General features: G+C 41.0%; 2 protein-coding genes across 5 annotated transcripts in view; one reads left to right on the forward strand and one right to left on the reverse strand.

Annotated features, from left to right (window-relative positions):
* The window catches only part of ZNF277 (zinc finger protein 277), a 130,987-nt gene extending 120,120 nt beyond the window's left edge, over positions 1–10,867 (reverse strand). For 2 of the 3 annotated variants that reach the window (XM_065939295.1, XM_065939293.1), the window contains exon 1: positions 10,718–10,867. In XM_065939295.1, coding sequence (XP_065795367.1) covers positions 10,718–10,805 — 88 coding nt within the window. In that variant the 5' untranslated portion in view covers positions 10,806–10,867. The remainder of the gene's footprint in view (positions 1–10,717) is intronic. The other variant, XM_065939294.1, reaches the window with a different exon arrangement.
* Positions 10,868–11,104: 237 nt separating this feature from the next.
* The window catches only part of DOCK4 (dedicator of cytokinesis 4), a 468,861-nt gene continuing 458,722 nt past the window's right edge, over positions 11,105–21,243 (forward strand). For both annotated transcript variants that reach the window (XM_065939085.1, XM_065939086.1), the window contains exon 1: positions 11,105–11,433. In XM_065939085.1, coding sequence (XP_065795157.1) covers positions 11,397–11,433 — 37 coding nt within the window. In that variant the 5' untranslated portion in view covers positions 11,105–11,396. The remainder of the gene's footprint in view (positions 11,434–21,243) is intronic.

The raw sequence follows: 21,243 nt of genomic DNA on the forward strand, positions 1-21,243 counted from the left end.
CGTTGTTGATATTATCATTAACATACAAACTCAGGTTCTTTCTCCAGGGCAAGATGAGCTAATAGACCCCCGAGCCATGGATTACCTGGCCTGAGAATTGTAAACCAGAGACATCCTAACTCCCAAAACTACGATTAATGAATGTCACAACCAGCTTCTTTCTTCTTCCCCTTTAAAAAACCCCTAACTCCAAGACCAGGTTGGAGCGTTTGTGAGGCTTGTTTCTCCTGCTTGGAGCCCGGCCGACGATAAATTCTGACTTCGCTGCAAACTCCTGCTGTTACAGTTTGGCTTTCTGCACCAGAGGCACATGGACCCTTTGGTCCATTACACCAGAATGTCCCTAATGTTTCCTATTAGGAATTTTCTATCACCTAACCTACCCAACCTGTTCCTTATCTAAAAATCCTACCTTTCCTTAAACTAAGAATTGAGTCCAGTTTTGTATTGTGGTCTCTTCCCTTCCATTCCAATAGTTGCTGAATAAAATCTATTTTTTTACTCCTGTACTGTCCAGCTCTGGTTTTCTTTAACACTACCAGACACCAGACTTTCTACCTGTCTGTGCTCTGACGCCTGTTTTGTCATCATTATGGAGTTCTCTGCCTACCCTCTCAGCTGGTTCCTGATGACAGAGCCCAAGCAAACCCCAACCTATAAAAGAAAGAATCTCCATACACAGCCTGCTTTGTCCTGGAATGTCTTTCAAATCTCAGGAATTTCCTTACAGGACTGATGGATCACCTGACTTTATTAAAGACAGCATATAATTAAAGTCTAGTAATGGCAACCCATTTCAGTATCCTTGTCTGGAAAATTCCACGGACAGAGGAGCCTGGCAGATTATAGTCCATGGGGTCGCAAAGAGCCAGACACGACTGAACACACACCCTTGAGTCTTCAGTATCTCTTTCTCTGGCACATACCAATGCCTCCTGACTCAACTTTCCCTCTTCAGTATATTATTATCTGATTAAAGTTTGATCTTATCATTTCCTTTCCTCAAGTCTGCTGAGTCAGGATCTAACATTTGAAATCACATCATCTGCCTCAAACTGTTCAAAACTCTTTTCATTGTTCCATCTACCTAACATTTTCTCGGGGCAAAATGAAATGAGTTGTTACCTGATGCCTTTAGTTTTTCACTGTTCCCTCCCTTTGCCTAAGCCTAGGGCGCTTTGCCTTATTTCTGCATGTCCAAATCCTACTCAACTTCAAGGCCCAGCACCACCTGCTGGGTACCATCTCTTTCTTGCTCAACTCTATTCTGATCACTCTAATGGTCCTTAACACTTTCTACTTTGTAATACAGGTACTTATACCTCATTATCTTTCCTATTAGGCCATAAAACCCTGGACTGCAAGACTTATCTTGTTTCATCTTTGTATTCTACAGCATCTAAAATACAGAAGCTTGCACACAGTAGATGCTTAATAGAGTTTTTTGAATGAACTAATTCTCAGTTCTATCAAAGCCCTTTCAGATTTGCATCATTTATTAAAATATGGAAAGGAGAAGGGATGGGGTAAGATGAAATATGTCATAATGATCTATCCGTAACCTCTTGGATTAAGAAACTCTAGAAGTTGTGTGTTGCCTGTGGCTCTGCACCAATTTTCTAACTTGATACACTCGATTAGTGACATTAACATGTGCAACTAATATGTGTCTAATTCGAGAGAGAGAGAGAGAGAGAGAGATTCTTTCTACACAGACTCTAGAATTAATGTATAATTAGACTTTCTAGATGTTAAGTCTGTCTTCTCTTTCTTTTGTGGATGTACGGATGATCAGTTGAAAGAATGCTAACATAAAGAATTCCCCCATTTGCATACCAGAAAATCTTAAATACGAGTGCAAATAACTTCTCTAAAACTACAGAGCCAGTCAGAAGCAAAAGAGGGATTAAAACCCAAATCTTTTGACTCCTTGTGAACGCGCCACCAAACAATATAGTCTACGATCACTGATGCTGGAAAAATAACTCAAAAGTCCCAGTAGGTTACAGCATTACTTTCCCTCATGAGGATGCATATTTACAAAGCTTTCAAAAATCATCCATCAACTAGTATGTAAGCAATTCCAATAAGCTTTCAGACTCTTTTTCACTTTCCTCTTCCCTCCTCCATTTGTGAAAATTAGTTGTATGGTGCTTTAGCAAAGATAGCTTGATTGATGTTATGTTACTGTTCAGCAACAGTTCCTGCTATTAATTGCTTTATAATGGTAATTACGATTTGTGGTACAAGATTATTTTCTTTTCTAATTGGCTATTACTGGTGAATAGCAGCTTGTTACATAACAGAAAGACTGTGTTAAATAAATAACCACAATTACAATTCTGAAGTCCTTCTCTTAAAAAGCAAATCGAAGTTTTGAATAAAACCACTAAAAAAATTGTTAAAGGCAGGGCCTCAGTAATTACTCGGGGGAGGGTTCATCTTTCAGTTTAGAAAAAAAAAAAAAACACACGAAATAAGGACAGTGTTAGGGAAACCAGGAGATGGAGCATGCATTTCCTTTCTTTTAAAAATAACCACGTTTAAAAGCTTTATTCTGCTCAGCTCCTCAGTCAATGAATACAAATTGCAGATTCAAATGTTTCCAATTCTTCCCAGAGTACAATATGGAAACAGAAAGGACTTTCCAATTAGCTCCGGTAAAATACAAACGTGGAGCCCCACCAACTGCACTGAAACATCCTCAAGGATAAGGCCAGGGGTTCTTCATTTGTGCCCCATAGAGCACCCAACATGGAGCTGACTAACAGTCACAACCCATTCAACAGCAAATGCCATCACAGCACAGCACTGTCCCAGAAGATGAGGTGATCCAAAGCTATATGTGACAGTCCCTGTCCTCAAAGGGATTATTGTAAAATCAGGGGTGTATCTTGATTCAAACTCTAATGCTAATTAGTCTGTAATCATTTTAAAGTTCTACCTCCAGACTGCTGCAGTAGTGGCAGCAGTTGTGATGACAACAGGGAGGTCATATGACTTGTTAAAGGTCACGCAGGTTTTAACTCACAGCTACTTTGGAATCCAGGTTGTCTAATTCCAAAGACTCACAGTTGCCTCTTGTGATATACCTTCATCAACATTATTCATCTCTATCTTCACAGTATATCAAAGCTTACAGAGTGCTTTCACATATAATGCCTCACTCAACCTTCCAAAATATCAGTAAGGTAATTAACCTGCAGCATTTTTATGAGACTGAGGCTCAGAGAGGTTAAGCAATTTTTACCCCCCAAGTTCACACTGTGACAAAGCAGCAAATTCAGGATCAAAGTGCAGATTTCTAACTCTTAATCCAGGTTTTCCTTCCACATAGTTTTACTCAATGTATTAATTTAAATATATCACACATAAAGAAAGCCCCAAATTATCCCATATTAGATTATATTATTAATACTTAAAATATTCTACCATTTATTATTGAATCCCCCCTAATGTCCCTCTGCACCCTTGATGAAGCAAAGGTTTAAGTCCTGTTTAATACTAGAAATTTTACTTGGTTCCTGAAGACTGCACCTAACTCCAGTTGGCTATTTTACAAATAAATGACACTGGTCACAAAGACCATTGGCTGAGACGTAAAGAAAGGCAGAAGACTGATAAGTCGAATCCATCACCACTTCTGGAAAAAGCTGCCCTGCTCACCTTTGGGTCAAAGAAGTCAATACAATACACTTGTTTCAGCGAGAGATGGCAATTCTTCAAGGCACTGTCAGTGAAATGACAATCCATTAGGTCTCATAAGTTTGTTAAATAAATCACAGCAAAACTGAACCCCAGTTTGTGGCAAAGTTCCCCATGAACAGTTAATAAAGGTATTTAAAGATTCAATGACTGGAAGGACAGTTTAGGTACACTTCTTATTAAATGCTCATGAATTTATATATAGAAGAAGTATGATTTTTATTTTTCTATTTTATTTTTCACAGAATCAGTTTTATTTTATAGTTTTTAGCATTACAGTAACTGATCCTCTTTACCTCTGCTCGCTTCCCTTTTAAATGAACTCTTTGATACCTGGCAGAAAGTCCTTTTAGGGAAAGACTTTTCCTTCAGCTCATCTGTCCAACTGGAGAGGAAAGAGTTTTCAGGTATCAAACGGTGATGAGCATCAGGAAAGTATTAATATGATTTTTATTATCAGTCTGGTCAATATCATCTTCAGTGTTTCAAGATGGGTTGTATACGGGTATGTGTTGTGGAGGCTGGAGCTATTCTTCTCCATGAATGGATTATCTGTGTCAGTATACTCAGAAGTGTAGATTAACTCAGTGTGTCTCGTACCACAAGGACTGATCAAGTCCCTTAATAGAAACCTGGTCATAAAATGAAAAAGAGCCATTAAAGTTGTAGCACTCAAAACCAGCACCTGGAGCACCACTGGCACACATGTTGGACGCACTCCTGAACCTATGGCTGAAATAGAAGTCAGCATTTATTGAAGACCAGGAATTATACCCATCATTTCACTAACTGTTTGAATATTCCAGCAAGACAGACATGATTAGCTCCCATTGTTCATAGGTGAGAAACTGAAGATCAGAGGTTGTTTAACTTGCCTGTGGCTGGTTAAGTAACCAGGGTTTGATGCTAAGTTGGCCTGATCTCTTTTCTCATACTATGTTGCCTTTCTATAGTAACATAAGCTTTGGAACAAATTTATGTTTCAGGAAAGTCTGTTTCAGACCTCATCCAATGGACTTTAGTTACTATGAGACATGTTTCTAATAGTAATTGGACTAAAAGTTCTCTTTCAGTTACTGTGTGACCTTGTGCCAGCCGCTCTTTGCACCAGTTTCCTCCTTTGTAAATAAAAAGGGGATAATATGAATATCTATCCCAGGGATGCTGTGAGACAAGATAAGATCTCCAAAAACATTTGAAACAGTACTTGGCACAATGATTGCTCAACAAATGTTAGCTACCATCAGCATCATCATTATTATAATATCTCCTCTTAATATCCTACAAGTTGGGTCTCATGTACATTTTAAAGGAAAACAAAGGATGTTCTAAAGAAGGCCCCTTCAGAACCTGACATCAAACCCAGCAGCTATAATTCTTTTTCTTCCTTCACACCCTCTGGCCTGTACTTTCCAGGCCATCTGAGTATGGAAGGTTGTTTGAGCTTCTTGCCCATGAGTCTAAATGTGGGTGGTATATGTGTGAAGAGCTGGGAGCTGGGTACGAGGGGGCTGCACTGGGCAGAGCTGAGAAAGGGCATAAAGATAATACAAACGGCCTTCAGAGCACATAGTTGCAATACCAGTACAGAGCACCAACAGACACTCTGACAAGCCCTAGGAATGCATGGGCAGCCTAAGCAGTTATCACCACTACATTCCTAAGCTTCCCCTTGGTTACACTATAATTTGGACTGCTTCTAAGTGAAGCAGAGTAGGCAGTTTTACAATTCAATTAGGCATATTTTTATACTTAATTCAACTGATATTTACTGATTTCTAACTTTATAAAAGGAAGTATGTCAGTCTTTCATAAATATAAAATTCAATGAAATAATCACAAACTCTGCAAGGTAGGTATTACAGCTATGTTTTCATAAATGTAGCAAATGTGCAATAAATCTACCGCACACAGCTACTAAATGTCAGAATTGAAATTTTAAATACAGTTTTTCCAAGACAGGCTCTAGTCCTCCTTCCACTGTCATGTAAATATATGAGACTGGACTTAAGCCTTAATTCTGAATGATGACAACCAATGGAAAACTGGGTAACAGCCACATAGAAAATGGAAGACAGATTTCAAGGTCTATGTAGCAGTTTACTCAGTTATGAGTGCAAGGTTATAAAGGGCAGGTCTGAAGTATTCTTTCAAAAATTTAATCATTATCTAAAAACTAATCCTTCACTTAAAAAAAGACTGAAAAACTATGCTAAAATGCTAACTGTGATTATCTCTGACCAAGTTGACACTTCATGATGATATTCTACATCTTCCAATTGATATGCATAACTTTCACAAGCACACAACATCTACTGAGTTTTTCATTCTACTTCATTTCCTCTGCTTAAAACAGCAGTCATTTCAAGTACTTTGGATACATTTCAAACAGATTCTAACCATCAAATTACTATAGAATGTTAACTACACACAGTTCTGATAAGCACTGGATGTATAAACATAAAATAAGACACCTCTTACCCTCAAGAAGCTCACAGTCTACTGGTGTAGACAAAATTGCCACAAATAACTAAAACCTATTATGTTAAGTGTGATAATGGAGATTTGGGAAGGGAAGCAGGGTGTCTGATGATGAGGCTGGAAAAGTCGATTAAGAACCTTAAATGTAATGCATTAGAATTACACTGAAGATGTGAAGTGAAGATCCATGAATACATTTGGGTTTTGGAAGGTGGATTAAGAACAGCAAAATCAAGAGTCAGTGAGATCAATATGATGGTTTTGCAATCATCCAGGCTAGAATTCAGTTCGGGTCAAACATTTATTAAACACTGACAAGATGACAAGAACAGGGTCAAGCAGACAAAAACAAAAGACATGGTTTTGGTCCCCAAAGCAGAGTCTGGAGCATGGGGGATATGCATTGTAAGTCCAAAGAAGCATTATCCTTATCATCATCTACTGGGCATGCATTTGTAGGGAAAAAAATTGACTCTATCAGAATGCTACAATATGGAAGCACAGATTAACTGTCAGAAGAAATCACCTCCATCAGAAAAATTTCCCCAGTAACCTCCCCAAATGTGAGAAGTGTTGAGTCTATTTATTATCTGTTCCCAGTTTTAGGGAAAAATATGAAGTCCTAGTCACTGTTTGAATGTTTGGAAGGTGGTGGTGTGTCTGATCAGAGGATTCCCTGAAGGAAGATGGAGTCTAGCACACAGACCTCAGGGAAGGTGTCATACCTGCCTGCACACCACAAAGTGACTCATTTCAGCAGAAATCTTGCACAGTTGGGAGGGTTTCTATAAAAAGACTCCATAGTTCCTTCTGTCCCAGAATATTAAACACACAGATTGACATTTTAATTAGAATTAGAGGGAAACCTCTTAAAAGAGACAGTTTTTAAGAAATTAAAGATTTTTACAGGGAAAGACATAATTGATAACTGAACTGGCTGCTTAGCAAAAAATTATGAATATGTATACTTTTAACATCTGTAGTTCCACCCAAAATTTGTATCACACTTTATAGATTTTGAAAAGAATGTGGATAAAGTCACATGAAACATGGGTTATCAAAGGAATTCTTAACGACAACTTTACCTTATGATCTAAAAACCAACCATTACTGAGACTACTGGGCAGTTCTGAGTCAGGGTGAGGAATTTTTTTCTGGTACAGATAGCAAATTCACTGTTCAATACTTTCATTGAAAATAAACTGGAATCTAAAATTATGCTTTCCATCAGATACTCAATTCACTCTAATAGTCATCTAAACATTTATCCTGAATTAATGACAGTAATCACAGTTTTGTAAGGATCTGGAGAAAAGGATACTCATATTATTATTGGTGGGAATGTCTACTCACCATTGAAGGGGAAAATCTGACATCTATCACAATTATAAACATGTGTCACCTTTGATCTAATTTCTCAAGAAATACACACCCAGTGGACAAGGATATGTACGTAGAGCTGTTCTCTACATTAGTGAAAAACTAAAGCTACACTTACATGTTCATTAACAGAGGAATGGTTAACATATGGTGCATTCATATCATGGAATACTATGGGCACAGTTCTTAAAAACAATGAAGCAGCAGATGTACTGACGTGGAAGAATGTCTATAATAGAACACTGGAAGAAAGAAGGTGGCAGGTCTTTAAGCTTACACTGAATGATCCTTTTTTATTCAAAAGAAATAAAAACCATATAGACGTGTGTCATACATAAAATTTACTGAAAAGAATCCTTACCCAACCCCCAAGAATTGTTACTTTGGGACTGAGACTGTGTGAGGTGCAGGAACTTTGATTTTTTTACCTTACACATCTCTGAATGGTTTGAACTCTTGGTGATTAAAAGTTTTATAATTCTAAAATGACTAATGTATTTAAAAGTCACACAATGCTTTTGAAAGGCATACCCAATTTTCTTTTTTATGAGTTACTTTGTGAGATAAATTTACCAAAGATTCCACCTTCAAATGTTAAACAGGTAGCCTTTTGGAACTTTGAGAATCTGGAAAACTTTTAGTATGTTAATCCATAAGATAAGAGTTGACTATATGGCATATCCCAAAATGAACTGTTTAGGGTATGAATATAACACAATATTTAAGAATGGAGCTTACTAAAAATTTCTACAAAGAGGTACTGAAATAATTTCAGAACTAGGGGTTCCACTGAAGTGGGAAGAAGTAGCACTAACTCTGCTAAGACAAAAATTTAAGACTAAATGTCAATTTAACCATGAAAGCACAAAAAAAGCAAGAAATTAACAACAACAACAACAACAAAAAAAACCAGTGACAAGGATGAAGAACCACATTTAAGCCTCAAACCACATTTGTTATGTTAGGAAGTTAGACATGAGCAGCAAGGGAGGCCTGGCTGAAAGGGATGCAAGCTGATCTCTAAATTCCATCCCAGACACACCCAGGAGAGCTCACAGATATGCTACAAAATAAGCACAGACTTTTCAACTCTTGCACATGTGCCCTAGGGACACAGTGTGTGGATACAAAATAATCAAGGGGCTTCTCCAAGCAACCTTAGGCACTTAGGAGCCCAGTAAGGCTCATGAACATTCTACATCTAATTATAACAGACTGAACTATGAGAGGACACAAACAACATATCCTGCATATGTTACAACTGTCAATCAGCTTTGAGTATATGCCCATTTGCATTCCCTTTCATTGACTGGTGGTGGGTACAAGTTCTACTTTGCACACACCATAGGCAAAAGGGAGAGACTGGAAGTATGAAAGTGAGACACTGAATAGGATCAACAGGAAGGAAGAGGAGAACTCCTTTGGAGTCAGTCTGCTCCCATGTTTTAGGAGTGTCTGTCTGTCTAATAAAAGATCTGTCTGCCTGAGTCAAACTGAACTGTAACTTTTCTGTTATTCTGTACCCTTTAGTCTATCACTCTAAGTTTTTGGTGTGACAAGGCAAGAAACTAGGAAGAGAAATAAACTGACCTCACAGAAAAAACATCAACAGACTTCCCTGGCAGTCCAGTGCATAAGACTCTGCAGAGGGCCGAGTTTCCACTGCAGGAGGCCTAGACTGGGTCCCTGGTCAAGGAACTAAGTCCCTGCAAGCTGCACGGTGTAGCCAAACAAAACAGAAATCAAAAGGAAAAAGACAACTAGCTGTGTTAAATTATGTATCAGACAAAAAAAGAAGGGGGTAAGGTTGGTGATACACAGACTGTAAGGATACAGTTATGACAAACTAGACCGTATATTAAAAAGCAGAGACCTTTTACTTTACTGACACTTTACATCACTTAACTGACAAAGGGCTGCCTACGGTTTTTCCAGTAGTCATGCATGGATGTGAAAACTGGACCATAAAGAAGGCTGAGGGTCAAAGAATTGATACGTTCAAACTGTGGAACTGGAGAAGACCCTTGAGAGTCCCTTGGACTGCAAGGAGATCAAACCAGTCAATCCTAAAGGAAATCAACCCAAAATATTCATTGGAAGGACTGATGCTGAAGTTCCAATACTTTGGCCACCTGATGCAAAGAGCTGACTCACTGGAAAAGCCCCTAATGCTGGGAAAGAACAAGGACATGAGGAGAAGTGGGCGACAGAGTATGAGATGGTTGGATGGCATAACTGACTCAATGGACATGTGTTTGAGCAAACTCAGGGAATCAGTGAAAGACAGGGAAACCCAGGAATGCTGCAGTCCATGGGGATGCAAAGAGTTGGATAGGACTCATTGATAGATGGAGAGATGATAGATGGATAGAACAACAACAAAAGAAAGAAGCTAGGGATTCTAAAGATAACCTCCTCGGCAGCGTTCAAAGTTTGATTTTTGCTCTCTATACTAGGTCAGAAGACAACCTGAAAGGCAAGCAAAGCCAAAGTAGCTGCGATGACTTTCTCTGAAACCATGACTACAAATTACCATCTCCTTTCCTACTGCTCTAAGAACCCAGAGTTTGGGAAGATCTCCCAGGCTCGACGTTCAATCCTGGAGAACGCCCGGGGCAGTTGACAGGGGAAGAAGCTGTGAGAGCCATGCAGACTTTCTTTTCAGAGGCTGCTCCAGCCAACAACTGAGAAAGATCTGTAAAGAGCAGTGACCAACCAGTCTGCAAATGGAAATCCGCCCGAACCCAAATAAAACCTATCTCCCGAGGCCAAATCAAGCAAACCGAGGCAAGGGTAGAGTACTGGCGAGGAAAGAGGACAGCTAACTCCAGAGTTACAATCACACACGCGCAAACGTTGTCCCACGCCCACTCGGCAGCGAGAGCAAAGGTGGGAACTCCACACGTAGGACAGAACCCAGGGAACTTCCCTGGCTGCGGATAAGGCCATTTTATCCCATTTTTTCTTCCCTCCCAGACAGTCTCCAGCAAGTAGCCTCCTCCCACCCCATCCTGTCCCGCGGGGCTCCACCCGTGGCCCCCTCGCGCTCAAGTGGCCTTAGAGCTGAGGTCCGTCCAGCAGTCAGCTGTATTCCAGGTCGGAGAAAAACGAAGACAAAAAACCATTTGCACCTCAGAGGCACCGTACTCACCCTCATAACTGACACCGCCAGCTCCACCACAGTTGCCATCCCTGTCCTCCCCTTGGGTAGCAGCCCCCTGGGTCTTGGGAGCAGCCATTACGCGGCTGAGAAAAAAAAAAAAAGGCCGCAGAACAGGCGCGGGACCAATGGAAACGCGATTGGAAACAAATTCCCCATGACGCGGCTTTTCCTCCACGCCCACTCCGCGCCGTCACGATCTGGGCCAATAGAGTGTGGCAAGCGGGACGTATCCCCGCCCCTAGCCTCTAACTCCCGCCTCCTTCCGGGATGGAGCTGTTGCAGAACTACAGTTCCCAGCGTGCTGCGGGGCGCTAGGCAGGGAGGGCTAGAAGAGGCGCTGACGGGCGGGGGTGCGCCGGAGAGTGCCCCGGCGTGTTCGCTTAGTTCAGTGAATCAGAACAATGACTGCGCCTCCGGGTTCCCGGGAGCGCGTCGGAGGACTGTGAACAGCCGCCGCCGGGAGAGCGGCGGGCGGCGCAGCCTCGGCCGTGCGGTGTCAACGTTAGCCTCGGGAGCCTTCAGCGCAGACCCTGCCCAGAGACCGCAGCCCGCGCGGAGCCGCGGGGCTCCAGCGCTGCAGCCACTACTCGGGAGCTGTGCATTGTTGTGAGCCGGAGAAGGGGCGCGGGGATTACAAAGCCTGAAGACCCTGGACCCCTGTTTAGCCATGTGGATACCTACGGAGCACGAGAAATACGGCGTGGGTGAGTCTCCGCGGGGCGAACTTTTATTCTGCTTTGGTCCTAGTCCGAGCGAGTGCGAATTTCGCGTCCTTGCCCCTGTGCCCCTCTCGCTCAGCCCGGCTGCAAATGCCTGATTCTGGCATCGCGCTGCGGGTTCGGGGCTTTGCTCAGCCACCTCTTGGCAGAGGGGTGCGCGTCGGGGTCTCGCCCCTCAACGCCAGATGGGAGCTCTCGGCACGGGCTTCCCGAGGGAGCGCCGGGACGGCTCCGGGGAGCGCGCGGCCAGCCCGCCTGCTGTGGGCTCTGCCTGCGGAGTTTGGAGTGGCTACCGGGCGTGTGTGTGTCAAGTTGGAAAAGGAGGACGGACGGCTTTCCTCTCCCTCCTTCTCCTTTACCTTAAAGATGGCAAGGGCTGCAACGACTTCCCAGGGTGGAGAGGGAGACAACAGTCGAGGAGAGAGAACATCCCCAAAACAGAAGGGAGGCGCAGAACCTTCCCTGTGCCTTCCACATTCCCGGAGTGCGGAATGTGGCACAGTCCTCAGAAGAGCCGCTCTGACAGTCCGGCCCGAGCCTTCCTCTTCCCTCCCATCCCGGGTTACCCGGTGTGTGTGTGCGCGCTCGGAGAGGCGGGGGGAATTGGTAAATTTCAACATCTGCGCCGCTCTGCTCTTTGGTCTTTGGAGGGGAACGGGTATTTCAGCAATGTTTTTACTTCTGACCACCCTCTCTGCCCATGGTGGGGGTGGTGCTGGAGGACAGCTGTGGAGTGTTAATAGGGAGAAAGACTCCGAAAGCCTGGGTCTTCGAGGCAACGAGACAGCTTTTAGGAAAGACTACCCTGACACGGGTGTTAGGAGGAAAAGGAGCAGGGTAGCGCTCGCTGTTCTGTGTAAAGGTGAACAACAAAGGACATTAATATTGACGGATGAATACAGGAGTCTCCCTTCCTTTCCCTCCTCCCATTTCAGGCGGATTACAGTTCCCGTTTTTGTTGTTTGATTTCAGCTGGGTCGCTCCTTGACAGTTACTCCTTTTAGGTTGCGACTGTTAAGAAGGAAGGCTCTCTGACAAGCCTGAAGCAGCCAAATGCAATTATAACCTCTCAGAAGGTTTGACAGAGAAAGTATTATGATTTTATAGTATAAAATAAAATTTTATACTAAAAATCCATAGTACATAGTTTCCTGTAATGCCCTGTCCTGCTTATTGGTTTACTTTTTAAAAAATTGGGTGTAGATCTAATGATTCAGATGATATGTAGGTATCTACTTATGTTCTAAATTCATTTTCCTGTAATTTAAAAAATCTGGAAAGCCTTTCCAGGGAGTCATAATTACAGGGAATTTTCTTTTTCCCCCCAACTTCATCTGGGGATAGGACTTTGAAGTGTCCTGAAAGGGCTGTAGGATTAAACAGTCATTCCCCTGTATTATATGAGCTTTCATTTTGGATTTTGACTGATCAGCAAGACAATAGTTTGCCCAGGACCCACCTTTGGGAAGGAGTTCCAGTTTTCCCTGTCTTTGAAATGTAAGGGGAGCCTTTATCAGGTGCTCAGCTGGCAAGGAGATGTTTCCTTCTCTTCACCTGCCTCCGTTTTGGGGGTAGATTACTTCTTGTGAGGAAGAGACATTGTTTTTGCTGAAGTGTTGAGGACGCGGAGTGGCCCCTTGTCACCGGCTTAGCACTCAAGGCAGGAAGCACAGACATGGCCAGCAGCACTGTCCCGCTTGGAGTTGATCCCAGATGTTGCTTTCTTCCAAGTGTTAAATTATACAGATTATGGATGGGATTTATTTTCTTGATTTCTTTATGTGCCAGGTCACAGCTGGGGTGCTGGTATCGATTAGATCTTCTCTTGCTTTTCTCTTGCAAGCTGTGGGCAGAGGATTAAAACACACTCTGGGATTTCCTGGAATGGCAAACCGGATGTTATCAGTCAAGTGTTTTGGGCTGCAGCAGACACCTCGCCTTTGGGTGGTTGTGATTTGGTTGCAGAGTAGGGGATGTAGATGGGTGAGCACACATTTGGAGAAAGGTGGGATGAGATTTGAGATGAAAGCAGAGGGTGGGGATCTGTTGTGCTCATTTATGCAGTATAATACAGGATTGTTACCATCTTTTATTATTAATTTTTGAGCATTTGACTTATGAAATGCTTAGGTGTTTTTTAGACTCCATCTGTTACATGTGTGTGTGTATGGTGAAAATTTTGCAGGGATTCTTATGTGTGGACTTTATTTCTCACCACAGAAAGGACTATTTGTAGCTGCTTGTACTGAGCAACTAAAACACACACGCGCTACAAGTTGGTTTTTTTTTTTTTTTAATAAACTTGGTTACTGTATGTGCTTTTCTTTCTAGTATTTTATAAATACTCAAGAAAATTTATTTTATGGGCACAGATGTTTTGCTGATATTAGGTGTAGTAGTAAATCAATTTCCATATTCTTTGATATAAATCGATCTTTGTAACTTTGCTTGAAGTTTCCATGCACATTGTATATTTCTAACATACTTATCTCTCACTATCTATGAGAGAATTATGTATCTTTATATATTATTGTTTCAGTCTCAAGCAACATACTGTAAATATGGATAAAGTTACTTAAATTTCATACCTGTAGTAAGTTGTATCAGCGATAGGAATTCCTTTTCAAACCTGATGTGTGGGTACTATCCCCTCCATTTAATTGATGAATGGTCTTAAAACAATGCATACTTAGTCATATATCTAAGTGTTCTAGGGTATTAGACAGGTATAGTGATTAAACTAGAGTTCTGAGTAGTAAGGAACCTTGTCTCTTTGAAACATGTTAATAGGCACAATTGTAGACATATTTTATCTTGGGAGAGTCTGTTTAGCTCTTGATCTTAGTCAAGACAGTGCTTGCTCGCAGCTGTGTGACCTAGGGTAAGTCACTTAACCTTCCAGGGTCTCAATACACAGTTGAAGAATAGCCAAGGTTTTTCTCAGTATTAATTCTGTGGAGTTCTTCCAAACAAGTGTGTCCTTTGGTTAGGAAGATAGTTCCATTGTGTTGAGATTGTTATGAGAAAGGCAGGTTTGCTGTGACACATCCCACATGGTTTTCAACTAAGATCACAGGTAAGCAAAAGCTACCTGGCAGGCTGCCAGAACCAAGGTGATTCAGGTTGTTTGATTCTCTCTCTCTAGCAGGAACTCAATGGGCAGTGACTAAAACATTCTTGACCACCCCCTGACAACTTTCCTCACGCTGACTATCTGCCTTCTGTATGTTCTCATCTGTCATAGTCCCTGTCCCCTCCCTTAAAGTGATGGTAATTAGTCACAGAGAAAGTTAGGGCCATTACAGGTCTATTTCTACATTCATTTGCTCAGCAGGCATGCGTGAGCCAGTGAGCCTTTGAGAGCTGCAAACTGAGCCCCTCACCCAAGCCAGATGTTTTACATTTGTGAACCTGTTTAGGCTTAGAGGGGTAATGTGGGCTGGATTGATCAGTGCAAGAAAAATCCCTAAGGCATACAGGAAACAAAACTCAGAACAAGCTGATCTGAAGGTCACAGATATCCTTTAAAAAATGAAGTGTCATCATACTCATATCACTGAGTCCTCACAAACATTCCTGTCTTCCATTTATCCTAAAGTGGTTTTTTAAATCATCTAAGTAGGAATTCAGGTCTCCTAGGTGGCTCAGTGGTAAAGAGTCCGCATGCCACGCAGGAGATGTGGGTTTGATCCCTGGGTCGGGAAGATCCATTGGAGAAGGAAATGGCAACCCACTTCAGTATTCTTGCCTGGAAATCACATGGACAGAGGAGCCTGGTGGGCTACAGTCCATGGGGTCACAAAAGAGTTGGCCATGACTTAGTAACTAAACAATAGCAAAGTAGGAATTTTGTTCCTTTTTAAAGTCCCTTCTATTTTAATGGGGAGAGGTACCATCTCTTATTTACTCAGGATCTTTAGAATGTCTTTTTCTTCAGAAGCGTAATTTATTGGTAGCCTGTGTGGAAGAGTTATGAGGGAGTGTACCTTTCCTCTTAGCTGTTTTCAGTTTGTTAGCTGGCAGTCTTGAGATGTTTCTTGTCTTGTCGTACCATGATGTGTGCAGATAACATGTGTAGCTAGATAAAGATGTGCTACCTGGAATTGTTTGTGGCATTTAGAGACTGGTACAGGATTCTAAACTTTCAGTGGGAAGCAAAGAGCAGTGATTTGTACCTCCAAGTAAAGTATTACTGAAGTGCTGTGCAGACAGTGAGATGGCAGCCTACATTCATGATCTGGCCTCCTGTGGGAATAGCCTGTAAACATTTCCCCCTTTTGGTCATTCTCATAAGTGATGATTCTTTCACAAGGCCCCACAGTGACACTGAGATGCTGCCTTTCTTCTTTAGTCTTATTTTTTCCCCTAGAGGCTGTATAGTCAGAACTACAAAGGAGATTATAAACATTTCAAGAAACTTAAGGATTTCCTGTCTCTAGCTCCATTTTTTTTAGGAGACTACATTTGCAGAACTATCTTTGATACAGTATGCACAAATTTTAGCGTAGTCATTTTATGTTGTGAACATATACAGCCGAGAAACATTAATCTAAACCCAGCCATAATGCTGTAACCTTAGCATATTAATACAATGCTTTATAGTTAAAAAGATGTTGTGAAATTATTTTATTTGAATCTACTCTCTGAAGTAGAATACTTTCCATTTAAGAGATGAGGAAACAACTTCACAGAGTGTAAATGACTTACAGGCATGCGTTGGAGATATTGCAGGTTTGGTTCTAGACCATTGCAGTGAAGCAAATTATCACGATAGAGTGAATCACACGCATTTTTTGGTTTCCTAGTGCATATAGGTTATGTTTACACTATATTGTAGTCTTTTAAAAGTGCAATAGCGTTATGTTTAAAAAACCCTGTATATACCTTAATTTAAAAAGAAAAACAGCAATAAATAAATAAATATAAAGGGAAACCGCAAGCCATCATCTGACAATGCAAGGTTGCTACAAACTTTCGATTTGTAAAAAATGCAGTATTGGTGAAGCATAGTAAAATGAGGCACTCTCCATCAGTGAGTTTTGACATTGCTTAACTGTCATCCATAATAGGAAATTCATTTCCTGATTCCAGCACCACCCTACACACATATAAGTGAAACAATATTTACTCATACTTTCTGTGATCTATTGTTTTTCATTTAAAACATACATATATACAAGACTCAAATAATTATATTGTACACCTGAACCTAATAGAATGTTGTTATATTCTATATATGCCAGCTATACCTCAATATATTCTATATATGCCAGCTATACCTCAATAAAATAAATTTATTTATAAACTTAAAAAGACTATCACTAACTTTACTTAATGACTCAATGGGTCCTCACCAATAGTTTGAATGGCACTGCTTTAGATACCTCATTTGTTATACAGGAAGGACTGAAATTTAGGCCTTGTTGGGTTTCCTGATAAGTTCATTCATTACGTTGTTATTTTTTGACAAATATGTATTTGTATTTAAACTTAGACTTAAATCATATGTTTTTCTTATAAGTTAAAGTTTGTCTTTTTATATAATATTTCTCATTAACTATGAAACAAGTATCCAAAGCCATCACATGCGTTGCATGAATTGTTTCTTTTAGGCTAGGTGTGTCTTTCTGCTAGGGTCTTTTTGACAAGGGCTGGGATCAACTGCATAATGACCAATTTTAAGTTTTTATATATATATTTAATTTCCTTTGACAATGATCTCTGGCCTCTATAGCAGAAGAATGAATCTAATGAGCTATTAATTTCTTGCCAATTGAAGGGTTACCCACACCATTCTTTCCATCCTTTTATGTATTGCTGATCATTATTAGAAGAAACAAGGCAACTCATGTGACTTGTTTTCTTAAAAACATAAACTGGTAAGCTTATTTGGTCAGAGTATATATAATACTAAAGAATGAAGAAGTAATGTCTCCCAAGATATTTTTATTTTGGCTTCCCTGGTGACTCAGAGATTAAAGCATCTGCCTGCAATGCGAGAGACCAGGGTTCGATCCCTGGGTCGGGAAGATCCCCCGAAGAAGGAAATAGCAACCCACTCCAGTATTCTTGCCTGGAGAATCCCATGGACGGAGGAGCCTGGTGGGCTACATTAGTCCATGGAGTTGCAAAGAGTCGGATACAACTGAGCGACTTCACTTTCACTTTCTATAAATGTACTTAAGGAACAACTGTTTTACTCTTTGGCATTTAAAAAAATGTGTGCTAAGATACATTGGATATTTACCAAGTAAGAATCACCAAAAATATTGTTAATGCCTTTTGGTGACAGAATTGCAATAAAACTGATATGCAGTACCCTACTGGTTGTATTAAATATTAACGTGATCCTTTTGGAAATGAAGGTGTATGTATATGGGTGTGTGTGTGTATAAATATGTAAAATAGGCTTTGTGGAGCACTTGCTTTTCACCAAGCTTTGTTCTGAGAGCTTCTCATCTGTTTTCTGTCTAATCCTCGTGACAGCTCCATAAGGGAAGGTTCAGTTTTCATTCATTTTACAGGAAACTGAGTCATAGAGAGGTTAAGTAAGTTGTCTAAGGTCATGCAGGAAGTGGTAGAACTAGGATTGGAACCTCAAAAGTCTTCGAGTGTGCTTTCTTAGCCATCTGCTGTATTGTCTAACATGATGGTCAAAAGCAGGAGCTTGAATCAGTAATTCCACCCCTCAAAGTTCGCATGAAAAAAAATCAATAGTGGCAAAACACTTTATGGCAAACACTATATGCAGTTATTCCTTGCCATGTGGTCTGTGAAACAACATCAGTTCCAATATAGGAATAGTTGAATCACATTTGATTATCAGCAGAGCAGAATACTTTTAGTCATAAAATGAAAGAATTCCATAAATAATGCCATTTCTAAAATACATTCCAAGAGACTTATCAGGCAGTGCAGGGGGTGCAGGTTCCACCCCTGGTCAGGGAGCTAAGATCCCACCTGCCTTGCAGCCAAAACACCAAAATGTAAAAGAGAAACAATATTGTAACAAATTTAGTAGCAACTTTCAAAATGGTCCATGTTAAAAAAATAAAATACATTCCAGGTACCTAGTGTCAGGTGACAAAATAAATGAAACATAGATAGTGATTGAAATTCCATAAAATGCATAGCTTCATAGAGAAGATGGTAGTTAATGTGTAGCATATAGAGAAGATGTATTCAATAATTAATGCACAGGTGAGAATTGTTAGAATATTAAGATTATCAGCAAGTTATTTTTTTAAAAAACTCCTCCTGGTTGGAGATATGAGCACTATGCACCTTTAAAGCATGCACATTGTTCCTTCTGGATGATGGAGGTGACATAAAGGTGATCTAAGAAAGATTATTGCAGTATTTGAGGTTAAGAGACAAGTTCCTGAATCAGGTGAGCAGTCCTGCATGGTGTAATGTGGATAAATCTAAGATGTTTGGAATATGGAAACAACAGAGTTTATCATTGAGTGAGGAGTTAGGGGAAGGAAGAAGTTTAGGATGTCTTCCTGATTTCTGGATTGAACAAGTTGGGGAACATAGATTGTTGTTGTTTAGTTGCCAAGTTGTGTCCAACTCTTTTGTGACCCCATGAACCGTAACCCGCCAGGCTCCTGGGTCCATCTAGTTTCCCAGGCAAGAATACCGGAGTGGGCAGCTTACCATTTCTTTCTCCAGGGTATCTTCCCAACCCAGGAATTGAACCTGAGTCTCCTACATTGGCAGATGAGTTCTTTACCACTGAGCCACCAGGGAAGCCCCAGGTGAACATAGGTGCCATTTAACAAAAGAGATGTTTTTGCAGGGGAGGCTGGTTTATAGGGTAGGATTAAGAGTTTTGTTTGGCTTCCTAGAGTTGGCCATCCCCATCAAACATTCAGGTGGCAATATCTGCATAAACAAGAATAGGAGAGAGGTTATAGAGTAAAGAGCATGATTTGAGAGTCATTTGATTTAGGTGTGATAACTGAAGTGATCCGCTTGATTAATTGTATTGATTTTGATTATGTAGTCCGCTTGTCTAAGTTTTAAAGTGATAGAGCCTGAATTTTCCAAGAGCAGTCATCTCGAAGCACTTTATTAATACAGATATCCGGGGACTATAAAATAAGAACTATTAGCTGTCATGTAGAGTTGGTAGGAAGCTAGAGTTCATGGTTTTTTCTTGCTTCCCATTGGTGCATGCCTGGGTAAGGCATAAGTTACTTCTGTTTCTCTGACAGTTCTTTCTGAAGCAAATGTCTCATGCCAGATTTTGCATGTTTGTAAGATTTCCCCAGCAGGATGTTGAAAAACAGAAACCACAAACAGTATTTCAATAAACATGATTTATATATCCCTCAAACAGCATCTAACTGTATACACACATCTGGAAATGGGAAAATGCTCAGATACCCAAAGCAATATATTTGTGCATACAGACTGTGTGTATGTGTGTGTGGTAAATATGTAATACATCTTAGGAACCACAAGGTCAGATTTAGAATTCTTAAAGTTATACCACTGTACTCCTGAAAAAATATGTGATTTGAAGTGAGGGATTCCAGCTTAAGATAGCTTTATGTTCCTTTTCCCTAATGTAGCCTGTCATAACCTCCCACTGACATACTGCTAGATGTACACAAAGAGGCAGACATTAATGATATTAGAAATGAAGTCTGACAGAAAACCAACTGCCAAATTCAGGAGCAATTTCTCCAAGGTAGGTGCAACTACATTGTGAAAACCAGTTGGTGGCTTCCCTCTGCTTTCCCTCCTTAATAGAGAAGCTTCAGGGACCTCAGTGACCTGGGCAGGAAGACCCATTGCCCCTCTCTACTATCACCAAGTTGGAGGCCAGGTCAATACCTTCATCATGTGTGTCCTTTACCACCTGAGGTATCTCTAGTCCCTCTCATTCCAAATCATCTCTGTATGAGAGATGACCTGTGTAGAAACAGCTGGGACCGGAAGGTGGGTGGGTGGAAAGGAGTCTTTGAGGACACCATTTTGTCTTTGACAGGTGTACTATGGCCTTCATACAAAGTGTGCCTTCATGGGCACCTTTGAAGTACTGCAGTAACAAGGCATGCTGGATATTATATTGATAGTTTTGCTTGCAGTCTGTTGGGTACAGAGGAAGAAGCGATGGGATTAGAGATAATCTCATCTTAATTGCTGTAAACCATGGTGCAGTTTCCCTGGTGGCTCAGACCATAAAGAATCCACCTGCAATACATGAGACCTAGGTTCGATCCCTGGGTCAGGAAGATCCTCTGGAGAAGGGAATGGCTACCCACTCCAGTACTCTTGCCTGGAGAATTCCATGGACAGAGGAGCCTGGTGGGCTACAGTCCATGGGGTTCCAAAGAGTCAGCCACGACTGAACAACTAACTATACTTTCACACTTTCACACAATGGTACAGGATGGAGGGCTTCCCTGGTGGCTCAGATGGTAAAGAATTTGCCTGTAATGCCCGGAGAATTCCAGGGACAGAGGAACCTGGCAGGCTATAATCCATGGAGTTGCAAAGAGTTGGACATGACTTAGCAACCAACAGTTTTTCATGGTACAGGATGACTTATCACTGGGAACTTGGATTGGAGCAGTGTACCTCTTGCAGGAAGGAAGACTTGAAAATGGGACTGAACATACTCCTTTATGTTTAGCCCTGGCTTTGGTATTGCAGGGAGGTTCAAGACTCAGGTTGTATCAGTCAGGATCACATTTGTGTCCCTATCGAAGAAGAAAAGCAACTAAATCCAGAAACAGGCATCTGTCACTCTGTAATGAACTAGAACATGGCTGCTTCTCAGCT

This window comes from Muntiacus reevesi, chromosome 6 (assembly GCF_963930625.1).
Source record: "Muntiacus reevesi chromosome 6, mMunRee1.1, whole genome shotgun sequence".
NCBI classification, from domain to species: domain Eukaryota; kingdom Metazoa; phylum Chordata; class Mammalia; order Artiodactyla; family Cervidae; genus Muntiacus; species Muntiacus reevesi.